The sequence below is a fragment of the Gossypium hirsutum genome, chromosome A06 (genome assembly GCF_007990345.1).
Source record: "Gossypium hirsutum isolate 1008001.06 chromosome A06, Gossypium_hirsutum_v2.1, whole genome shotgun sequence".
In the NCBI taxonomy this organism is placed as follows: domain Eukaryota; kingdom Viridiplantae; phylum Streptophyta; class Magnoliopsida; order Malvales; family Malvaceae; genus Gossypium; species Gossypium hirsutum.
Window position 1 is genome coordinate 80,525,668 of NC_053429.1, and position 19,429 is coordinate 80,545,096.

The 19,429-nt window shown below is 34.3% G+C and overlaps 1 protein-coding gene across 1 annotated transcript; it reads right to left on the reverse strand.

Moving 5' to 3' along the window:
- Positions 1-17,923: 17,923 nt before the first annotated feature.
- On the reverse strand, positions 17,924-18,644 carry LOC107958939 (prostatic spermine-binding protein-like). The gene is made up of 3 exons (XM_016894858.1): positions 18,582-18,644; positions 18,290-18,444; positions 17,924-18,164 (listed from the first exon to the last, which is right to left on the reverse strand). The coding sequence occupies exons 1-3, from the start codon at positions 18,642-18,644 to the stop codon at positions 17,924-17,926; spliced, it is 459 nt and encodes a 152-aa protein (XP_016750347.1).
- Positions 18,645-19,429: the final 785 nt, after the last annotated feature.

Below are 19,429 nucleotides of genomic sequence, written 5' to 3' on the forward strand. Positions count from 1 at the left end.
TAAATGTAACACCCCAAACTTGGCCCGAATGTTATGGTCGAATCTGGCGCGTCACATTGAAGTGTTTTAGCGAAAATTGTTTTTGCATTAAAAACCCTTCTTAAAATAAAAGAAACCTTAATTAACTAAAAAAAAACCTTCCAGTTACGAAAGCCTTGTTTAAAACATTTAATTTTTTAAAAAAAAAAAGACTTAGTTGCAGAAACGTAGAAAACATACTTTAATTTAAGAAATCCAGGTTCAACTTCTCGTAATTACAAAGAAAATAATAATAATAATTCAAGTAATAATAACATAATGAAAACCTTATTACAATCTGATCTAAACGTACTTAAAAAGAAATAAAAACCTAAATGCTTGTAAAAAAAAACCAAGTCTGAATTATCTTGCTAGCCGGCCACCCAGAGTCCCTCCAATCATCGAACCTTCTACTGAGCATCACCTGAAAATAAAATAAAAGAGGGGGTGAGTTTTTGCAAACCCAGTGTGTACAACCCTCGATGAAAAACAAGCATTCAAAGAAAAATCATCAAACATGCAATGCAATCCCATCCAAATTATCCATCCACTACACACCAGCTCCATCCCTCGTCACACCATGTGGGGATATAAATATCGACTCACCCAGCCCACACACCAATGGTAGCCCGGTTGCAGAACTACCTTCATTTACATATTGGGCTTTAAAAGCCGTTTGTGGATCCACGATTGTCAAGCAACCATGTAATCTTTATATACTTCCTCCGTACCAGAGTTCCCACCCCATATGCAACCTAAGCAGAACATCATATGTATGCATGTCACGTCCGCAAAACTTACTTCAACACCTAGGGGTATTTTGGTCATTTTCACCTTTAGGGGCATTTTTGTAATTTTTCCTTATTACGGTTTTCACTTACCCTGGCCCATGAACAAGACTCGCGAGCTAAGATGAACGAATACTATGCACTAGGTAGGATTCCAGAGAAGAGGAGGTGGGTCATTAAGACCGCTTAAGTACCAAGCTCTCCCTATATCCAATCCTAGACATGCATATACCCGTTGCCACACCTTAATCCTATGACTTGTCCACGGTCTCAATTAATTAATTAAGTTTTATTCAGTCATCTAGGCCCAATACCCCTACATACATGCATATGCCCACTGGGCCCAATCTTATTCAAATGGCCCATTTGGCCCAGTTCATATTCTTATGGCCCACTAGGCCCAATTCTAATTCATATGGCCCATTAGGCCCAAATCATATTATATTCATGCTCACATACAAATTTTTTAACACATAGCATTATAAATCAATCTTTGCCTATTATGGGCCCAACAACCAATCAGGCCCATTTAGCCCATTCTAGCCTATTGGCCAATTCTCAACCTAAGTCCATGGAATCACCCATGGGCCTCAGGGAACCCATTGGTTCCTCTTTATGAGTGTTCGCGCACTCGTATGACTACCGCAGCCCAACTTTTAGCTTTTCGACATTTTGACTTTTTGACTTTTCGGCATTTCGGCTTTTGCCGATTCATTGTGTGTGTGCTGTGTATGTACACACCTGGTAAGCAAGCATGATGCGCTCCTTAGCCCAAACCTACAATCGATATCACTCAAAGATTAATCTTACATACTTTTCGAATACTTTCCCAAAAGCCAGAATTTCACCTTAACCTTACTTTGAACATAAATCCCAAATAGCTTCTCCTTGATCACGTACCCCTTAGATCTACATTAATCTTAACTATTAAATCAAAATAATTAATGACTCGTATCCAACACAAGTCCCCTTACCTTAACTATGAACTTTTAGCCAACAAAGATCAAAAGCACCTACCAAAGTCTCTCACCGGAGGAACAAATTAGCAGAGATCCAATGACTGAGATTCGTTATCTATTCCTATCCAAAACTGATTAGAATAAGTGAGGGACTGTATACTCAAAACTTAGCAAAACCCGATTATGAGAACAAAGCACTTACACTAGGCTTGACCGATTAGAAAGGGTACTGGTGGCACCAAGAGTATTCGGCCAAGAAGGTTTCTGCTTGTGCAATTTGTATGGTAAAAGAGAGTTATTTAACTCCAAGGAAAAAGAAACAAAAGTCAGCAACAAGGTATAGGAAGAATAGAATTCAGCATAAGGAATAAGAAAAAGAAAAGAAAGTAGAGGGTTTTCGGCTTTTAGAGAAGAGAGTTTCTGGTAACAGGGTGAATGAAATTCGGCATTAGCTTCATACCTTAGCATTCGACACCTATTTATTAGCCTTATAGCTGAATTTTCCCATGCCCAATTCCCCATTCGGCTCCATCACTTCTCCCTTCTCAGCTCATTGTTTTTCTCCCTGATAAACCCTTGATCCTTTCCTTAATTTTCTTTCCTGAACACTTCCCTTGGAGTCCACTTTCACGCCACTTCCATCCTTCTAGAAGGCCAAAATTAAACTTCTAAAAACACTAAGCTAGGATTCGAACCTTGGACCTCCTTGGTAGCTATTAATGCCACCTCCCTACACTCTAAGTGGCGTCACTAAGCCACTTTTCTACAAGGCTTTTTTATGCTATTTTCCCCTATCTTTATTTAAAAACCCAACTACTTGCCAACCGTGATTCTTTTAATAATTAAATTATAATTTCTCCTACCCCTTAATTCAAACTCAAACCTTGACCAAGACCTACCTTTACGTAATTAACACTTAACCGGAATTATTAAGCACAAAAAGAAAAAAAATTCAAAATTTTAGGATTTTTGGATGTCGGAATTTTTGGGGCGTTACATTTATAGCATGCAAATGACTAATTCATTAACCAACATTTTTCATCTCATGTACCAAACATGCATTAATACACTCTTTAGTACAATTTCATTACTTTAACTAAATACTAAACATATCCTTTCGCTTATCTATACACATTCGCATTTTAACTCATATCAACCATATCAAATAGCATAATATTCATTAACATATAAGATTATGGTTAACATTACACCATTTACTTCCACTAACCATTTAAGTATAACCTAAGCTAATACATTGCATTGACAAACCAAACCAAAATTTCCAGTACATAGTTAAATATATAATTGTTATTTCACTCCTTTTCTAACTAATTTATAAAATGCATTCTCAAAGACATAGCATATCACATATAAAATTTACCAGGGATGAATTAATAATAAGCTGTTCGTAGTACCTTAACCAAACACAACAACCAACTTCACACATATTTTATCTATGCAAATACCAAAGCCAAAACAACTAGATATACTTATGAAAATATATATATCATCATCGAAATCACCTAAGCTTAGACTTCATTTCTAACTATCATAACCGAACATAGATAGTCAAATTTCATAGTCAAACAGATATTTATCAAATACACATGTATCTTTAACCTTTTTTCCAAAATAAACTCATCCATGATCAACTTAATAAACTTCAATATTAATAAACATATCATCTTCACTTCTTCTAAATGTCGTAACCGAATTTACCTTAATACCTAATCACTTAATAACACCATGACCAAACATAACAACAAGTTCACATATATTTATCGATGTATAAACCATAGCTAAATCACTAAACCACAGCCAAACATAACCATGATTCAACCAAACATTGAAACCTAACTTAAAAGTTTTAACAAGCCATTTTCGCATGGCTTATATATATGCGTACCAAAGTCTTATATCAAAATATAAGCTAGCCTAGGCATGTCATAAGTTCAGAATTTAGCTTATAAAGTACCAAAAATTGTCGATAGTGTGATAAACTTCTCTGACGATCCCTGAGTTCGTAACTTAAATCCAAAATCTATAATACAGAGGCAAAACATGAACACACAGTAAGCTATCACAGCTTAGTAAGTCATAAGCAAATAAACAATTCAAAGAAATAACCGATGCATTTAAACTATGTCAAACAATACTATCATAATCAAAGTAAACCTCAATCTTATGATTTAACATTTATCATATACTTTCTCCTATAAACTTATTTATGGTTGAATACATATATATATATATATATTATCGAAGTATCTTTTGATTTCAAAGCTCATTATCATTATGTGACCATGTACATGTATACACATATACATATACTCATAAATCAAAATATATTTTCATATGCATAAACATGGCAATGATTGAATGAATATATATATATACACATTAACAAACTATCATTCAATTCCTAAGCCAAAATATCTTTATCATACCAAATACATATACACTTATATGCATATTCTCGTAAGTCAAAGTATAACAATCAAATATATATTTCTATCAAATAGCTAAATATACCACCAAATGCACATATGTTACACTAGTAACTTGTATTATTTGAATTACATATTAAATGGCCAACTTACCTTATTTTCAAATAGGTATTTAACTAACTCATACCTTATCGTTTTAGCTTGATTTACACCTTCATTCACAACATATCATTACCCATTGAACCATTCGAAATTGGGTAGGATACTCGGATAATCACATATATCATACAATGCCAACATCCCAAACATGGACTTAATGTAATCACATATCGATGCCACCGTCCCAAATAGGATCTTACTCATAAACACATATCGGAATCACATATCGTTGCCATGGTCTTACTCGCACATCACATATCGAAATCCTATGTCATGACATATGTATCCTATCTATTCTTAAGGTTCATACAGGGCTTTCGGACGTCGTAACTCGATTGAATCGAACTTGTAAACTTAATTCTCAAGCATATACACATTTGATCATTAAGTATATAAAATCATAAAATCCAATTCAACATTTAAAATATATATATTCAAAATTATTAACACTTATTTGCTTATAAACTTACCTCTAGCGATGTAGAATGGAGCGTGACGACTAGTCGACTACTTTAGTTTTCCCCCGATCCTAATCTGATTTCTTTGGTTCTTGATCTAAACATATTCAAATTAAACTCATTCAAACATATTTTCACTCAATTTAGTCCAAAAACACATAAATGAGCAAAGTACACTTTTGCCCCTAACATTTCACATTTTTCACAATTTAGTCATTATTTCACAAATCAACAAATATCCAAAATTTGAATATACCCATGTTAGGTAAAATGTTCCTAGTGTTCATACAATTCCATATATTTCATTTATTTTACATTTGAGTCCCTCAATTTAGTATTTTTGCAATAGAGTCCTAATTACTCAAAATCATCAAAAACTCCAATACAAAACATGTTAATCCAAAACATATCTTTCCTATTTCATCATCAAGCAAAAAAAATCACAAGATTTCAACAATGGCATAACTCAAAATATTCATCAAAATCAAAAATTCAAGCATGGGTCTTGTAGATAACTTAGCAACGATCTCAAAAATGCAAAAATTATCAAAAATCGAGTAAAAATGAACCTTGAATCAAGCTTGGAAGGTGGCCGAACCTTTGAAACCTTATTCTATTCTTTCTTATTTTGATATTCTGTCATGGAAGAAAAATATAAGCTATGGCTTTTAATTTTATGTTTTATACTAATATAATTTATTAACCAAATTACATATATAACCTTTATATTAAAATATAAAACCATTATAATTCATGGTTTTTACCGTCCATCACTTATTCAATGGCATAATTGCAACATAAATGCTTCAAATTATAAAGACACATTCAATTTGGTCATCACACATTAAACTATCAAACTTTTATTTTACACGATTAAGCCCTTTTATTTAATCGGGCAGTCAAACGATAAAATTAAGTCACAAAAATTTCATACATATAAATTCACACATAATAAACACTGATAATAATTTTTAAATATTTTCTAACTAGGATTTGTGGTCCCAAAACCATCATTCTGAATAGGGTCTAAATTGGGCTGTTACAATATAAGTTACCACGATTTGGCTTCGGGCCATGGTATAGGTACTTAGTGTGCAAGACTCCTGAGTATTTGACTTCTATTCTAAATGGTTCAACGAGTAAATGAATGATGTGGTTGAGAATGAGATTGGTACGAGATGGTACAGGTATGTGCGTAAACCATATTAGCTTTGAATCGAAGAAATGGTGAATAAAGTATATAGTTTGATGAGTGAGTAATTGAAAGGTTTGTTAGTTGATGTTAATTCATGTATCTATAATCAATTGTTGAATTATGTGGTTATGACTATATCGAGTTGATTTCATACGAGCTTAGTACGCTTCATAGTTTATTTTGTTTATTTTTCTCATGTTTTATAGTGTTATCAAGCTAGCTCGGGTTTGGGGACCGTTGGAGATCGCTTCACACTATCCACCTATCACTTTGTACCTATGAACTTTGGTATTTGAAGTATATGGCATGTATAGGGACTTTGAGTCATTTTGGTATTTTTCGCATGATTTTGGCCATTTGTGTTGGCTTGTAAATATTAAGTGTTTGGATTTGTGTTAGCCATGTAAGTTGGCTTATTTTTGCAATTATGTGATGTATATATATAAGCATTAACGCCTCTTAGTGATGTGGTTCATGTTTGATTGGGAATGGCTTGTTGAATACAACTTTCATGGTAGCTAATGGTTGAAAAGTTAAGAACATTTATGCTTGTGATTTTAGGCTAAGAAATATTAGTTGATATGGTATATATATGAATGCTTTGGAAATATGAATTGGCATGATTTGAGTAGGCAAAGTATGGTGTTAAAAGTATGTTAGTTGTTGATATTGAAATGGTACATTTTAGTCTTGGTTGTGGTTGATTTGGATATCTATATATGCTATGAATGTGTACCAATTGGATTGTGTAGGTGTGTGCAATTTGGGGTGGCAAAATGGCTTGGTAAATAGCCTATTTTTGTCCACACAAGCAGAGACATGGGCGTGTGTGACACACGGTTATGTTACACGACCGTGTGTCCCCTAGTGTTGAAATTAAAATCAAGTCAGTGTGCTCCACATGGCCTCACCCACGGGCATGTGACTTGGCCATGTGGCATAAGCTAGTATACCCTACAGGTTTGGCATAGCCTAGCACACGGCCTGGCACACGAGCGTGTAGGGCCATTTTTAGGGCACATGGACATGTGTGTTGGCCGTGTGACCCAAGTTAGAGACTTACACGAGGTCAGACACGGGCTGGGATTGGGCCATGTGCTCCAATTTCGAATGTCCACACGGCCTGTGACACGGGCGTGTCTGTTGGCCATGAGAGACACACAACCAGGGGCCTATGTCCCCTGTTTTGAGAAAAATTTTCAAGGTTTTATGAAAGTTTCCAAAGTTGTCGATTTAGCCTCGAATCACTCCCAATGTATGTTTAGGGCCTCGTAGCTCGTATTAGGGACAAAATGATTAGCTATGAATGAAATGTATGTAGTTTGAATATTTTTATATGAAATGTATATTTGAATGTGTTATAAGTCCGGTAATGCTCCGTAACCCTATTCTGGCGTTGAATACAGGTGAGGGGTGTTACATGGCCAGCCACATTTTGTGGAAGAAGGTGGATGATGGTTCTTTTATTTGGGCATAGAGTCATGCTAAATCTAGACATGTGTTGGATAGTTTCAAGGGCAATCTTTGTGTGCTAATTTCCAATAATTCTCCAAATGTAGGGACCTCTAGTAAAAATCCCAAAATAGATTTTTGGGGAGTCAATATGCTTGTGCCAAATTTGGGCTTGACTCTCCCTTTTGGATGATTCTGTGACCTATTAAATAATTAGACTTGTCCACCATTTAACATCATTTTAAATGGGTCAAAATAACACCTTGTTGACCCATTTAGCATGGTTTTGTTATCCAACATAGGAAATAAATAGCTCATGTTCATGCAACTTTAAATCAACTTCATGGCCCTATTTTACAATTAAATATAACACATTAACAAATAACATGCAATAATTTAATTTATGCACAAAATTCATGTAATAAATCCCAAATTTGCATATTTTATAAATTCATGTCCATTATTGAGATTTAAGTAAATTTCACTAAATTAATTAAAAATACTCGAGATTAGTATTATTTTTAAGTAAAAAGGTGATAAAAGCCACTAAAACAAACCTATATAAATTAGATTTTACACCATACACAGGTAATTGTTGTATGTGTGAACCTATGAACTGAGTACGAACCTTATAGTAATGATGTGTACAGACTAGAACGAATGCACAATGTATGGAGTAAGAAATTCCCACCTATCCCAAAAGAGTATTTGGCCGCAAGTGTCTAGTGTGTCCTACGAGTTGGTGCTGAATATGAACCTACACCACGTCCCGAAAGGTCACCCAAATTCCACTCAGATACACACCAATATGGATATTCGAGAGAGAGACAATCAGCAAAGGTTATGTGGCTACTGTAGAATCCCAAGTGTAACACCCCTCGCCCGTATCCCTCCCCGGAACAGGGTTCGAGGTGTTACCCGACTTAAACTCAGTCAATCACACAGAAACCATGTCGAAAAATTTCAATCAATTTAAATTTTTTCTTTTCACATGCAATCTGTCCCATATATGGGCTTACGAGGTCCAAAACATTAAAACCCTATACATGCCATAGACTCGAAATACTAGGTTTTACTTACACCATTAGCGTGAGCTCGACAGTGTGATAATATCTCCGTCGAACTCCAACCCGAGCAAGTAACTGGAGCCAACAATCTATAAAATAGAGGAATGTAACAACGGAGTAAGCTTTCATAAGCTTAGTAAGTTTTAAGCAATGCAAACAAACAAATGCAATTATACTTCGATTATTCAATTTCTCAAAAGGCCATTTTCTAGATATATTACCATTTGGCCGAATATACACAAGCACATACTGCACATTCAGCATTCTTATAATATTTAATCTGAATTCATATAACATAAATAAATCAAATGCTCTCACTTACTTTCACACCTTGACCGAATGTATCATGGTCATAGATATAATTATAACATTTATTCACATATGTATCACATTATACACTTGTGATTTCATTCAAATCGAACTCACATATGAGTACATAGTGCGTGCCTGGCTCACTTAATGTATTGAATGTATTCATTTGTCAATCTAATACGAGGCGCCTTAACCTTAGACTTTTATTCATTCACCGAAATTTCGCCTGTTAGGCTCGAAGCCCGATATCGAAAGCCTAAATAGTATCTCACCGGCATTATAGCATGGTAGGCTCAAAGGCCCGAATGCACATCACCGGCACGAAGCCTGCTAGGCACGAAGGCCCGAATACACATCATCGGCACGAAGCCTGCTAGGTACAAAGGCCTGAATACACATCATCGGCACGAAGCCTGCTAAGCACGAAGGCCCGAATACACATCACATGCACAAAGCATGCTAGGCACGAAGGCCCGAATATAATACCAGCACTAGGCCTGCGGGATTTATCCCGGATATAATTCCAGCATATAGCTTGCGGGTCTTTAAGCCCGGATACACATCAAATATCATGCATATTAAATCATATATTAACACATCTCATTCAATAAATCACATTAGTAGTCATTTGCTACATTCAGATATAAGCTCCATATGAACACCATCATTTACATTTCAGTTCAAAAGTCATACATAAATATCACACATCCATTTCACCATTCAAACTTAACCCATAGTGACCATTCGACTATAAGTCATATACATAAATTATTTATCGCACAACTTAATTCCAGTAGAACCAAAAGGTCACAATTCATCTAATATGTTCATATTGCTCACTGATTCGTACACAACCTTTCAAATTAGCAATTATAAGATGGTTCCGCACATAGTCCATCCTTATCGATAATTTACGATGGTTTTACCCTTACTCACATATAGGCATTTTTACCTATGCTTCTCAATTCACATTCGTAATTCAATTCCAATCGATTTAACATGCATAAGTACATATCGCATACCTTACCAACTTAATGTATTTGAACGAATTTGATTGTCGATTTAACACAAGGTCTCATAGTTGAACATAAACATGAAACCATTTCTTATACGTTTGATTCACATCAATCATCAAATTCATTTAATTCACATGTACTTTATTAGGCTCTTCGTACCTGAATAATTTACTATACGGAACAAATCCACATATCGTATTAGCCCATAGTCTTACAGCACTGCACTTTTAATAGTTTACCTCATCGAAGTTCACATTTAAACACTATACTACCAAGCCACCTTCGGCTACCACAACGGACTAAATATAATAATTTTATACACATCATGGTTTCCTTTAGATATTCAATAATCACAAATCGTGATATCTCCACTAGCACATATACGGCATAGTTTATTCGTTGTAACACTCATTTAGTGCATCAAATTTCCAAATCCAATTCAACTTAGGCATAATAGCCATAATCGGCTTATAGCCTTAAATCATTACATATTCGGCACATTAACTAAATAAAATTTACATTCCCTTTACCATATTAATTTAACTCTTAGGCATATAAAATGGAATCAAGCTTAAACACTTAAGAACTTACCTTGAATGTTGCCGAACGATTACAACGGCTATTCAATTACTTTCTCTTTTCCCTTATCCGAATTTTGCCCCTCTATGCTCTTGAGCTTCAATTCAAAGATTTTAAACTAGTCATTATTCGACTATTCGAGCATCACTTTCAAAATATAATATATATAATATATTCGACCTTCACACCTATTCATCATAGTAAGCTTATAAGAAATCAATAAGCAACTCATTAACAGATTTTTGTCATTGTTTACCACATAATCAAAATTTCACAGCAAGTTGTCTTCCTGAGCAATAGTAACTAAATCATTTATAACTGGAGCTACGAACTCCAAATCATGTTCCATTAATTTTCCCTGAAAATAGACTCATATATCTTCCATTCATAAAATTTTCAGAATTTTTGGTTTGGCCAATCAATACCAGATTTTTCTTAAAGTTTCCCCTGTTTCATTGTTTGACTAATCTGACCACTCCTCACTACGAATCAAATTTCTCATTGTACAGAATTCAAAATATGTTCTAGTTTGTTTATTTTTAAACTAGACTCATTAAGGAGTCTATGCATATATATTTCATCTTATGACCAGTTTTGTACAATTTATAATGATTTTATAAAGACAGAACAGAGGATCTAGAAGTCATTCTGACCCTGTCTCATATCACTTCAAATATCTCATTGTCGGAAATTCTTTTGCTTACACGGTTTCTTTTATAAGAAATTAGACTCATTAAGCTTTAATTACATAATTTATTATGCTTCTAACTCATCTCCCACAATTTATGGTGATTTTCCAGAATCACGTTACTGCTGCTGTCCCAAGCAGATTTATTTCCAAATCACTCTTTCACACATACCTTGCATGCATGTTATTTAAACATGCATATCACAAATCAATCATCACATACCTATGACTTCATCTATCTTCTATTTTTCATCAAAAGAACATGAAACAACAACCATTTCCTTCATGCAGAAATTTATCATGTTTGCTAGTAAAGTTAAAGATAAAACCGAAAGTGTAAAGGTTTAAGTACCTTACGGCAACAGCATGGAAATAATCAATTTAGGTCATAAAACAACAATAGAAATTCATATTTGAACAGCATAAATTTGCTTACGTTGGAACAATAAATCAGCAACTATAATTCTTGTTTGAACAATATAAAAACCCAAAATTTTGGACATTAAGGCAGCAATAAAAATTCATATTTGCTCACCACAAAACACATGATTTTGGTCATCAACAACCCAACTATTCATCTCATAAACTCAAGCCGAAAATCGAGAATCATGCATGGGGTTTGCATGCTATAACAACTTACTCAATAATCCAAAATCATCAAATTTTATTTCATTTCACTTACCAGCCAAAAGAATAGCAACGTAGCAGTCGAATCCCATTCCGAGCCTAGCCTTGTGCAAGCTCCTTCCCTTTCTTCCTACTACATTCTCCCTTTCCCTTAGCAAGTTTCTTGAGGAAATCAGCCCCTAAAGCAAACATGCAATAAGCTATCCCCTCACCTCACCCTTGCAATGAACAAAGAAATTCCAGCTGAAAAATTCTCTCCTCCCCTTTTTTTTTCTAACTTTCGGCTATCAAGAACAAGGATGGACAACCTTGTTCTTTTCACCCTTTTCTTCTTTTTTTTAATACTTATTTCCTATTATAAAACCATGTAGTCATTATAATATTAATACAAAATGCATATATTTTGTATCCCATACCATCATGGCCGGCCACTTCCTCTAAAGTGGGGAATTTGACATGCAAGTCCACATTTTTTTCCACCATGCATTATTTGCCCACTACAATTTAACCTATCACATTTCCAAAGTTTCACACATAAGTCCTTTCTAATAACTTTTACATACAATTGACAAAATCAAAGCATGAAATTTTCACGCATGCACTTTCACATATATTAAACACAAAATATAACATCTAATTATTTCTGTGACTCGGTTTTGTGATCCCGAAACCACTTTCCGACTAGGGCCAAATTAGGGCTGTCACAACTCTCCCCCCTTAGAAATTTTCGTCCCCGAAAATCTTACCAGAAGAAATAGTTCCACTCTAAAAATGTTTTCACAAAATTCTCGGAATCACAAATTTCCATTCTTCACATGTATATCTTTGTTTTTACCAAAAATCTGGAACTTTGGTCTACACCAAAAGATCACATTATAGATACTTTAGTCACTTCATCAAATAAAACCTTGTACTTGCAAACCCCATCTTACCGATCTTTTCTCGTCAGATGATAAATCATAATCCAATAATATTTCTCTCTTAGAAAATAATAAAAATTTTGATTCAATTTGGATAGAAATTCTATCTCACAACCATTTCTATAATACCACTGATTTCTTTTATTCCATATACTTGTATAATCTATTACAACTCAGATAAACAAACATTTCACAATCGGAGTTCATATAAAGATCCTTTACATAACCTTTAACCCATCTGTATACTTATTCCATATTAGAACAATAATAACATTAACAGAAATCTTATATGTCCAGATATCCAAAATCAAATAACTGTTACTCTGAACTCATTTTGAACTATCGCATCTCATATACTTTTATAAGATGGAATACCATTCAATAGAAACAGAAGAATAACATCATATGAATTTATCCTCAAATTTATTCCGATCATACTACAATGAAATCTTATAATAATAACACTGATAAGGGGGTGGGGTCGTTAAGCCTCGAAAGGAACTTTCATTTTTTGTATACACAGATAACTTTATCACTCATCTTAATATTACGCACATTGATTCAAACTTTCAAATTTCCAACTCGCTACAGATACATTTTCACATATCTCAATAATACACGCAACTTTATTTCATGTGAATATTAGCAAAACATAAGTGAATTTATCACAATTCAAACTTTCATTTACCAATAATGTCTTATCAAGTTTCCTCATTTAGTATTGATCACTTGTCAATATTTATCAAATCGGAAAACATCTTACGATTTTGAGTACATCGCTTACTTGATGCCATAGTCCAACTATGGTCTTATACTAGCTCTTCTGTCTCATGTATTGCCATGGTCCAACCATGGTCTTTTCTGTCAATTTATTAATGAACGATTGTACTCATTCCCTGCGTTCCACCCAATTTGATCTTTCATTACCATTTACTTTATACAATCTTATACATATCTTTACACTGATGCACACATATCATAAACTTCTTTTCATACCTTTCAATTCCGTCATATCACAAATATATTACAATCAGTTCAATAGCATTTTCGGATCAATTAATAATAGCTCGGTTGGAACACATCATTACCTGAGAAAAACAATTTATAACAGCCGAGAGATATCACACTATCACGCTTTAATTATGACATGTATATCTAGACTCTTATACTTGCTATGTTAGTCCGATAACCGACTAAACCATAGCTCTGATACCACTAAATGTAACACCCCTCGCCCGTATCCCTCGTCGGAACAGGGTTCGATGTGTTACCCGACTTAAACTCAGTCAATCACATAAAAATCGTGTCGAAAAATTTCAATCAATTAAAAATTTTTCTTTTCACATGCAATCTGTCCCATATATGGGCTTATGAGGTCCAAAACATTAAAACCCTATACATGCCATAGACTCAAAATACTAGGATTTACTTACACCATTAGCGTGAGCTCGACAGTGTGATAATATCTCCGGTGAACTCCAACCCGAGCAAGTAACTGGAGCCAACAATCTATAAAACAGAGGAATGTAACAACGGAGTAAGCTTTCATAAGCTTCGTAAGTTTTAAGCAATGCAAACAAACAAACGCAATTATACTTCGATTATTCAATTTCTCAAAAGGCCATTTTCTAGATATATTACCATTTGGCCGAATATACACAAGCACATACTGCACATTCAGCATTTTTATAATATTTAATCTGAATTCATATAACATAAATAAAGCAAATGCTCTCACTTACTTTCACACCTTGACCGAATGATCATGGTCATAGATATAATTATAACATTTATTCACATATGTATCACATTATACACTTGTGATTTCATTCAAATCGAACTCACATATGAGTACATAGTGCGTGCCTGGCTCACTAAATGTATTGAATGTATTCATTTGTCAATCTAATACGAGGTGCCTTAACCTTAGACTTTTATTCATTCACCGGCATTTCGCCTGTTAGGCTCGAGGCCGGATATCGAAAGCCGGAATAGTATCTCACCGGTATTATAGCATGGTAGGCTCAAAGGCCCGAATACACATCACCGGCACGAAGCCTGCTAGGCACGAAGGCCTAAATACACATCACCGGCACAAAGCTTGCTAGGCACGAAGGCCCGAATACACATCACTGGCACAAAGCATGCTAGGCACGAAGGCCCGAATATAATACTAGCACTAGGCCTGCGGGATTTATCCCGGATATAATTCCAGCGTATAGCCTGCGGGTCTTTAAGCCCGGATACACATCAAATATCATGCATATTAAATCATATATTAACACATCTCATTCAATATATCACATTAGTAGTCATTTGCTACATTCGGATATAAGCTCCATATGAACACCATCATTTACATTTCGGTTCAAAAGTTATACATAAATATCACACATCCATTTCACCATTCAAACTTAACCCATAGTGACCATTCGACTATAAGTCATATACATAAATTATTTATCGCACAACTTAATTCCAGTAGAACCAAAAGGTCACAATTCATCTAATATGTTCATATTGCTCACTGATTTGACACAACCTTTCAAATTAGCAATTATAAGATGGTTCCGCACATAGTCCGTCCTTATCGATAATTTACGATGGTTTTACCCTTACTCACATATAGGCATTTTTACCTATGCTTCTCAACTCACATTCGTAATTCAATTCCAATCGATTTAACATGCATAAGTACATATCGCATACCTAACCAACATAATGTATTTGAACAAATTCGATTGTCGATTTAACACAAGGTCTCATAGTTGAACATAAACATGAAACCATTTCTTATACGTTCGATTCACATCAATCATCAAATTCATTTAATTCACATGTACTTTATTAGATTGTTCATACCTAAATAATTTACTATACGAAACAAATCCACATATCGTATTAGCACATAGTCTTATAGCACTACAAATTTAATAGTTTACCTCAACGAAGTTCACATTTAATCACTTTAGTACCAAGCCACCTTCGGCTACCACAACAGACTAAATATAATAATTTTATACACATCATGGTTTCCTTTAGATATTCAATAATCACAAATCGTGATATCTCCACCAGCACATATACGGCATAGTTTATTCATTGTAACACTCATTTAGTGCATCAAATTTCCAAATCCAATTCAACTTAGGCATAATAGCCATAATCAGCTTATAGCCTTAAATCATTACATATTCGGCACATTAACTAAATAAAATTTACATTCCCTTTACCATATTAATTTAACTCTTAGGCATATAAAAAGGAATCAAGCTTAAACACTTAAGAACTTACATTGAATGTTGCCGAACGATTACAACGGCTATTCGATTACTTTCTCTTTTCCCTTATCCGAATTTTGCCCCTCTATGCTCTTGAGCTTCAATTCAAAGATTTTAAACTAGTCATTATTCGACTATTCGAGCATCACTTTCAAAATATAATATATATATATTATATTCGACTTTCACACCTATTAATTTCCCTAGTTTCATTGTTTGACTAATCTGACCACTCCTCACTACGAATCAAATTTCTCATTATACAGAATTCAAAATATGTTCTAGTTAATTTCATTTTAAACTAGACTCATTAAGGATTCTATGCATATAAATTTCATCTTATGACCATTTTTGTAAAATTTATAATGATTTTATAAAGACAGAACAGAGGATCTAGGAGTCATTCTAACCCTGTCCCACATCACTTCAAATATCTCATTATCGGTAATTCTTTTGCTTTCATGGTTTCTTTTATAAGAAACTAGACTCATTAAGCTTTAATTACATAGTTTATTATGCTTCTAACTCATCTCCCACAATTTATGGTGATTTTCCAAAATCACGTTACTGCTGCTGTCCCAAGCAGATTTATTTCCAAATCACTCTTTCACACATACCTTGCATGCATGTTATTTAAACATGCATATCACAAATCAATCATCACATACCTATAACTTCATCTATCTTCCAGTTTTCATCAAAAGAACATGAAACAACAACCATTTCCTTCATGCAGAAATTTATCATGTTTGCTAGTAAATTTAAAGATAAAACCGAAAGTGTAAAGGTTTAAGTACCTTAGGGCAACAGCATGGAAATAATCAATTTAGGTCATAAAACAACAATAGAAATTCATATTTGAACAGCATAAATTTGCTTACATTGGAACAATAAATCAGCAGCTATAATTCTTGTTTGAACAATATAAAAACCCAAAATTTTGGACATTAAGGCAGCAATAAAAATTCATATTTGCTCACCACAAAACACATGATTTTGGTCATCAACAACCCAACTATTCATATCATAAACTCAAGCCAAAAACCAAGAATCATGCATGGGGTTTGCATGCTATAACAACTTACTCAATAATCCAAAATCATCAAATTTTATTTCATTTCACTTACCAGCCAAAAGAATAGCAACGTAGTAGTCGAATCCCATTCCGAGCCTAGCCTTGTGCAAGCTCCTTCCCTTTCTTCCTACTACATTCTCCCTTTCCCTTAGCAAGTTTCTTGAGGAAATCAGCCCCTAAAGCAAACATGCAATAAGCTATCCCCTCTACAATTTAACCTATCACATTTCCAAAGTTTCACACATAAGTCCTTTCTAATAACTTTCACATACAATTGACAAAATCAAAGCATGAAATTTTCACGCATGCACTTTCACATATATTAAACACAAAATATAACATCTAATTATTTCTATGACTCGGTTTTGTGATCCCGAAACCACTTTCTAACTAGGGATAAATTAGGGCTGACACACCAAGGCATACGAAGGCAACATGTTCTGTATTGAGGGGTACATTGGGGCCTCAATGTTGGTAGCATTCATTTTTTTGATGATATAAATTTATTACAATACTTCCTTTTTTTGTGTAAATTTTTTTTAATTTGCATTTTAACTGTATTTGTCACCGTCTACTAACAATTACATAGTGTAAAAATTTTCATTTTAAGCGCTACTTCAAGCACCATTTACAATTTCTCGGGAAAGACAAATTTTTCATCTTTTTTTCAATTTGGTCATTGTACCTCTATTAATCAATAGTTCGATAAGGGTGTCTATCCAAAGTTACATATTTCATATCAAATATTAAATAAATTTTGAAATTTATGTATAATTTACATTAGAATTTAACAAAGAAAAATATGAGATGTAATAGAAATATTAAAAAAAAACACCATCTTTTATTTATTGATGTATTCTATATTTACATCGCAATAAGTCATCAGTGTCGTTGAGCCGAATAGGTGCCGTGAAGCGGTTGCTGACAGATGCGAGTAAGATTTCTATGCACAGCTAATGGTGCTGAGTTCTCCACTTGATCGTCACCATCATCCTCATCTTCTGCGACTTCACCTCCACCCTCATGCTCATCTTTGTCTACATAGTTGTCTTCATCTCCACCCTCGGCTTTGTCTTCATCTTTGTCTCCATCGCCTTCCTCCGTGCTTGAGTGTGGTGTCGTCCTAGCATCTCATCATTTGTCTGCCACTCTACAATAAGGTGGTTGCATGATAACCCACCTGGATAAAATAATATTGCAGTGGTGTTTATGACACTATCAGTGAATATCCATATGATGTCTCAAAACTCGGATACGTCAACATTGATCCAGTCATCGATAATGGCATCGATAATGGCATCAGTGTGATCATCGATGATGGTACATGCATCAGCATCTAGCTCAGCATTTCCATCAACATCGACGTTAGTATGGGGGCGTAGAATGCTGGGGATAGAGGTGTCCTGAAATATGTACCTACGGGAGGGGTAGAATCAGGGTACTACGATGGTGCGTAGTATGGTGCTTGTGAAACAAAAATACGAGGTAAGTGAAATGAATACGAATAAATGGAATGAACTGGCCAAGATGTGGCACTGACATTGATGGCATTTGTTGAGTCGAAGTTGGGGATGAACCCGTCGTGGTACATGTAACAGCCCATTTCTCTAATGTGTTGGACACTGGTTTTTGGGCCACAAATCCGACGTGTGAGTCTGTAAATATTATTATTTAATATTTACGAATAATATATGGTGTATTGATAAAATTTGATTTATTAATTTTTGATTAAAGGGAAGACCAATTAGGTTCAAGTGGTAAGACCCTAAAGTCAAGTGGTTTTAGAAAATAAGGTATCGAGACCTCATTTCTATAAACCAAACCGTAAATATTTTTATAAATATTTACAGAATTTTATTAAAGTTGTATCAAAATTTCATTAAGAAATTTTAATGTTTAGATAGATAATTAAAGAAAAATAACTAAATTGTAAAAGGTGCAAAATGTAGTAAAATAGCATCTTAGTGATTTAATAGCTTGATTATTAAATTAGAAAGGACCAATGTAGTAAATAGTCCTTAGTTGTAACAACCCTAACCCATACCCATTGTTGGAATAGGGTTTCAGAGCATTAATAAATTTAATAATTAAACAATCATAACTTCTCATACATTTTTCATATTTAAATATAAATCATCCACATTCAATCATAATGTCCCTAATGCATGCCTACAAGGCCCAAATCATGCATTAGAAGTGGTTTGGGACTAAACCGATAACTTAGAAAATTTTTGAAAAACATAGAAAATTTTACAAAAATACACGGGACACACGCCCGTGTGGCCTGGCCGTGTGAGACACTCGTGTCATAGGCCGTGTGGACATTCAAAATGGGATCACATGGTTCTATCCCAGCCCGTGTCTGATCCCATGTAACTCCCTGACTTG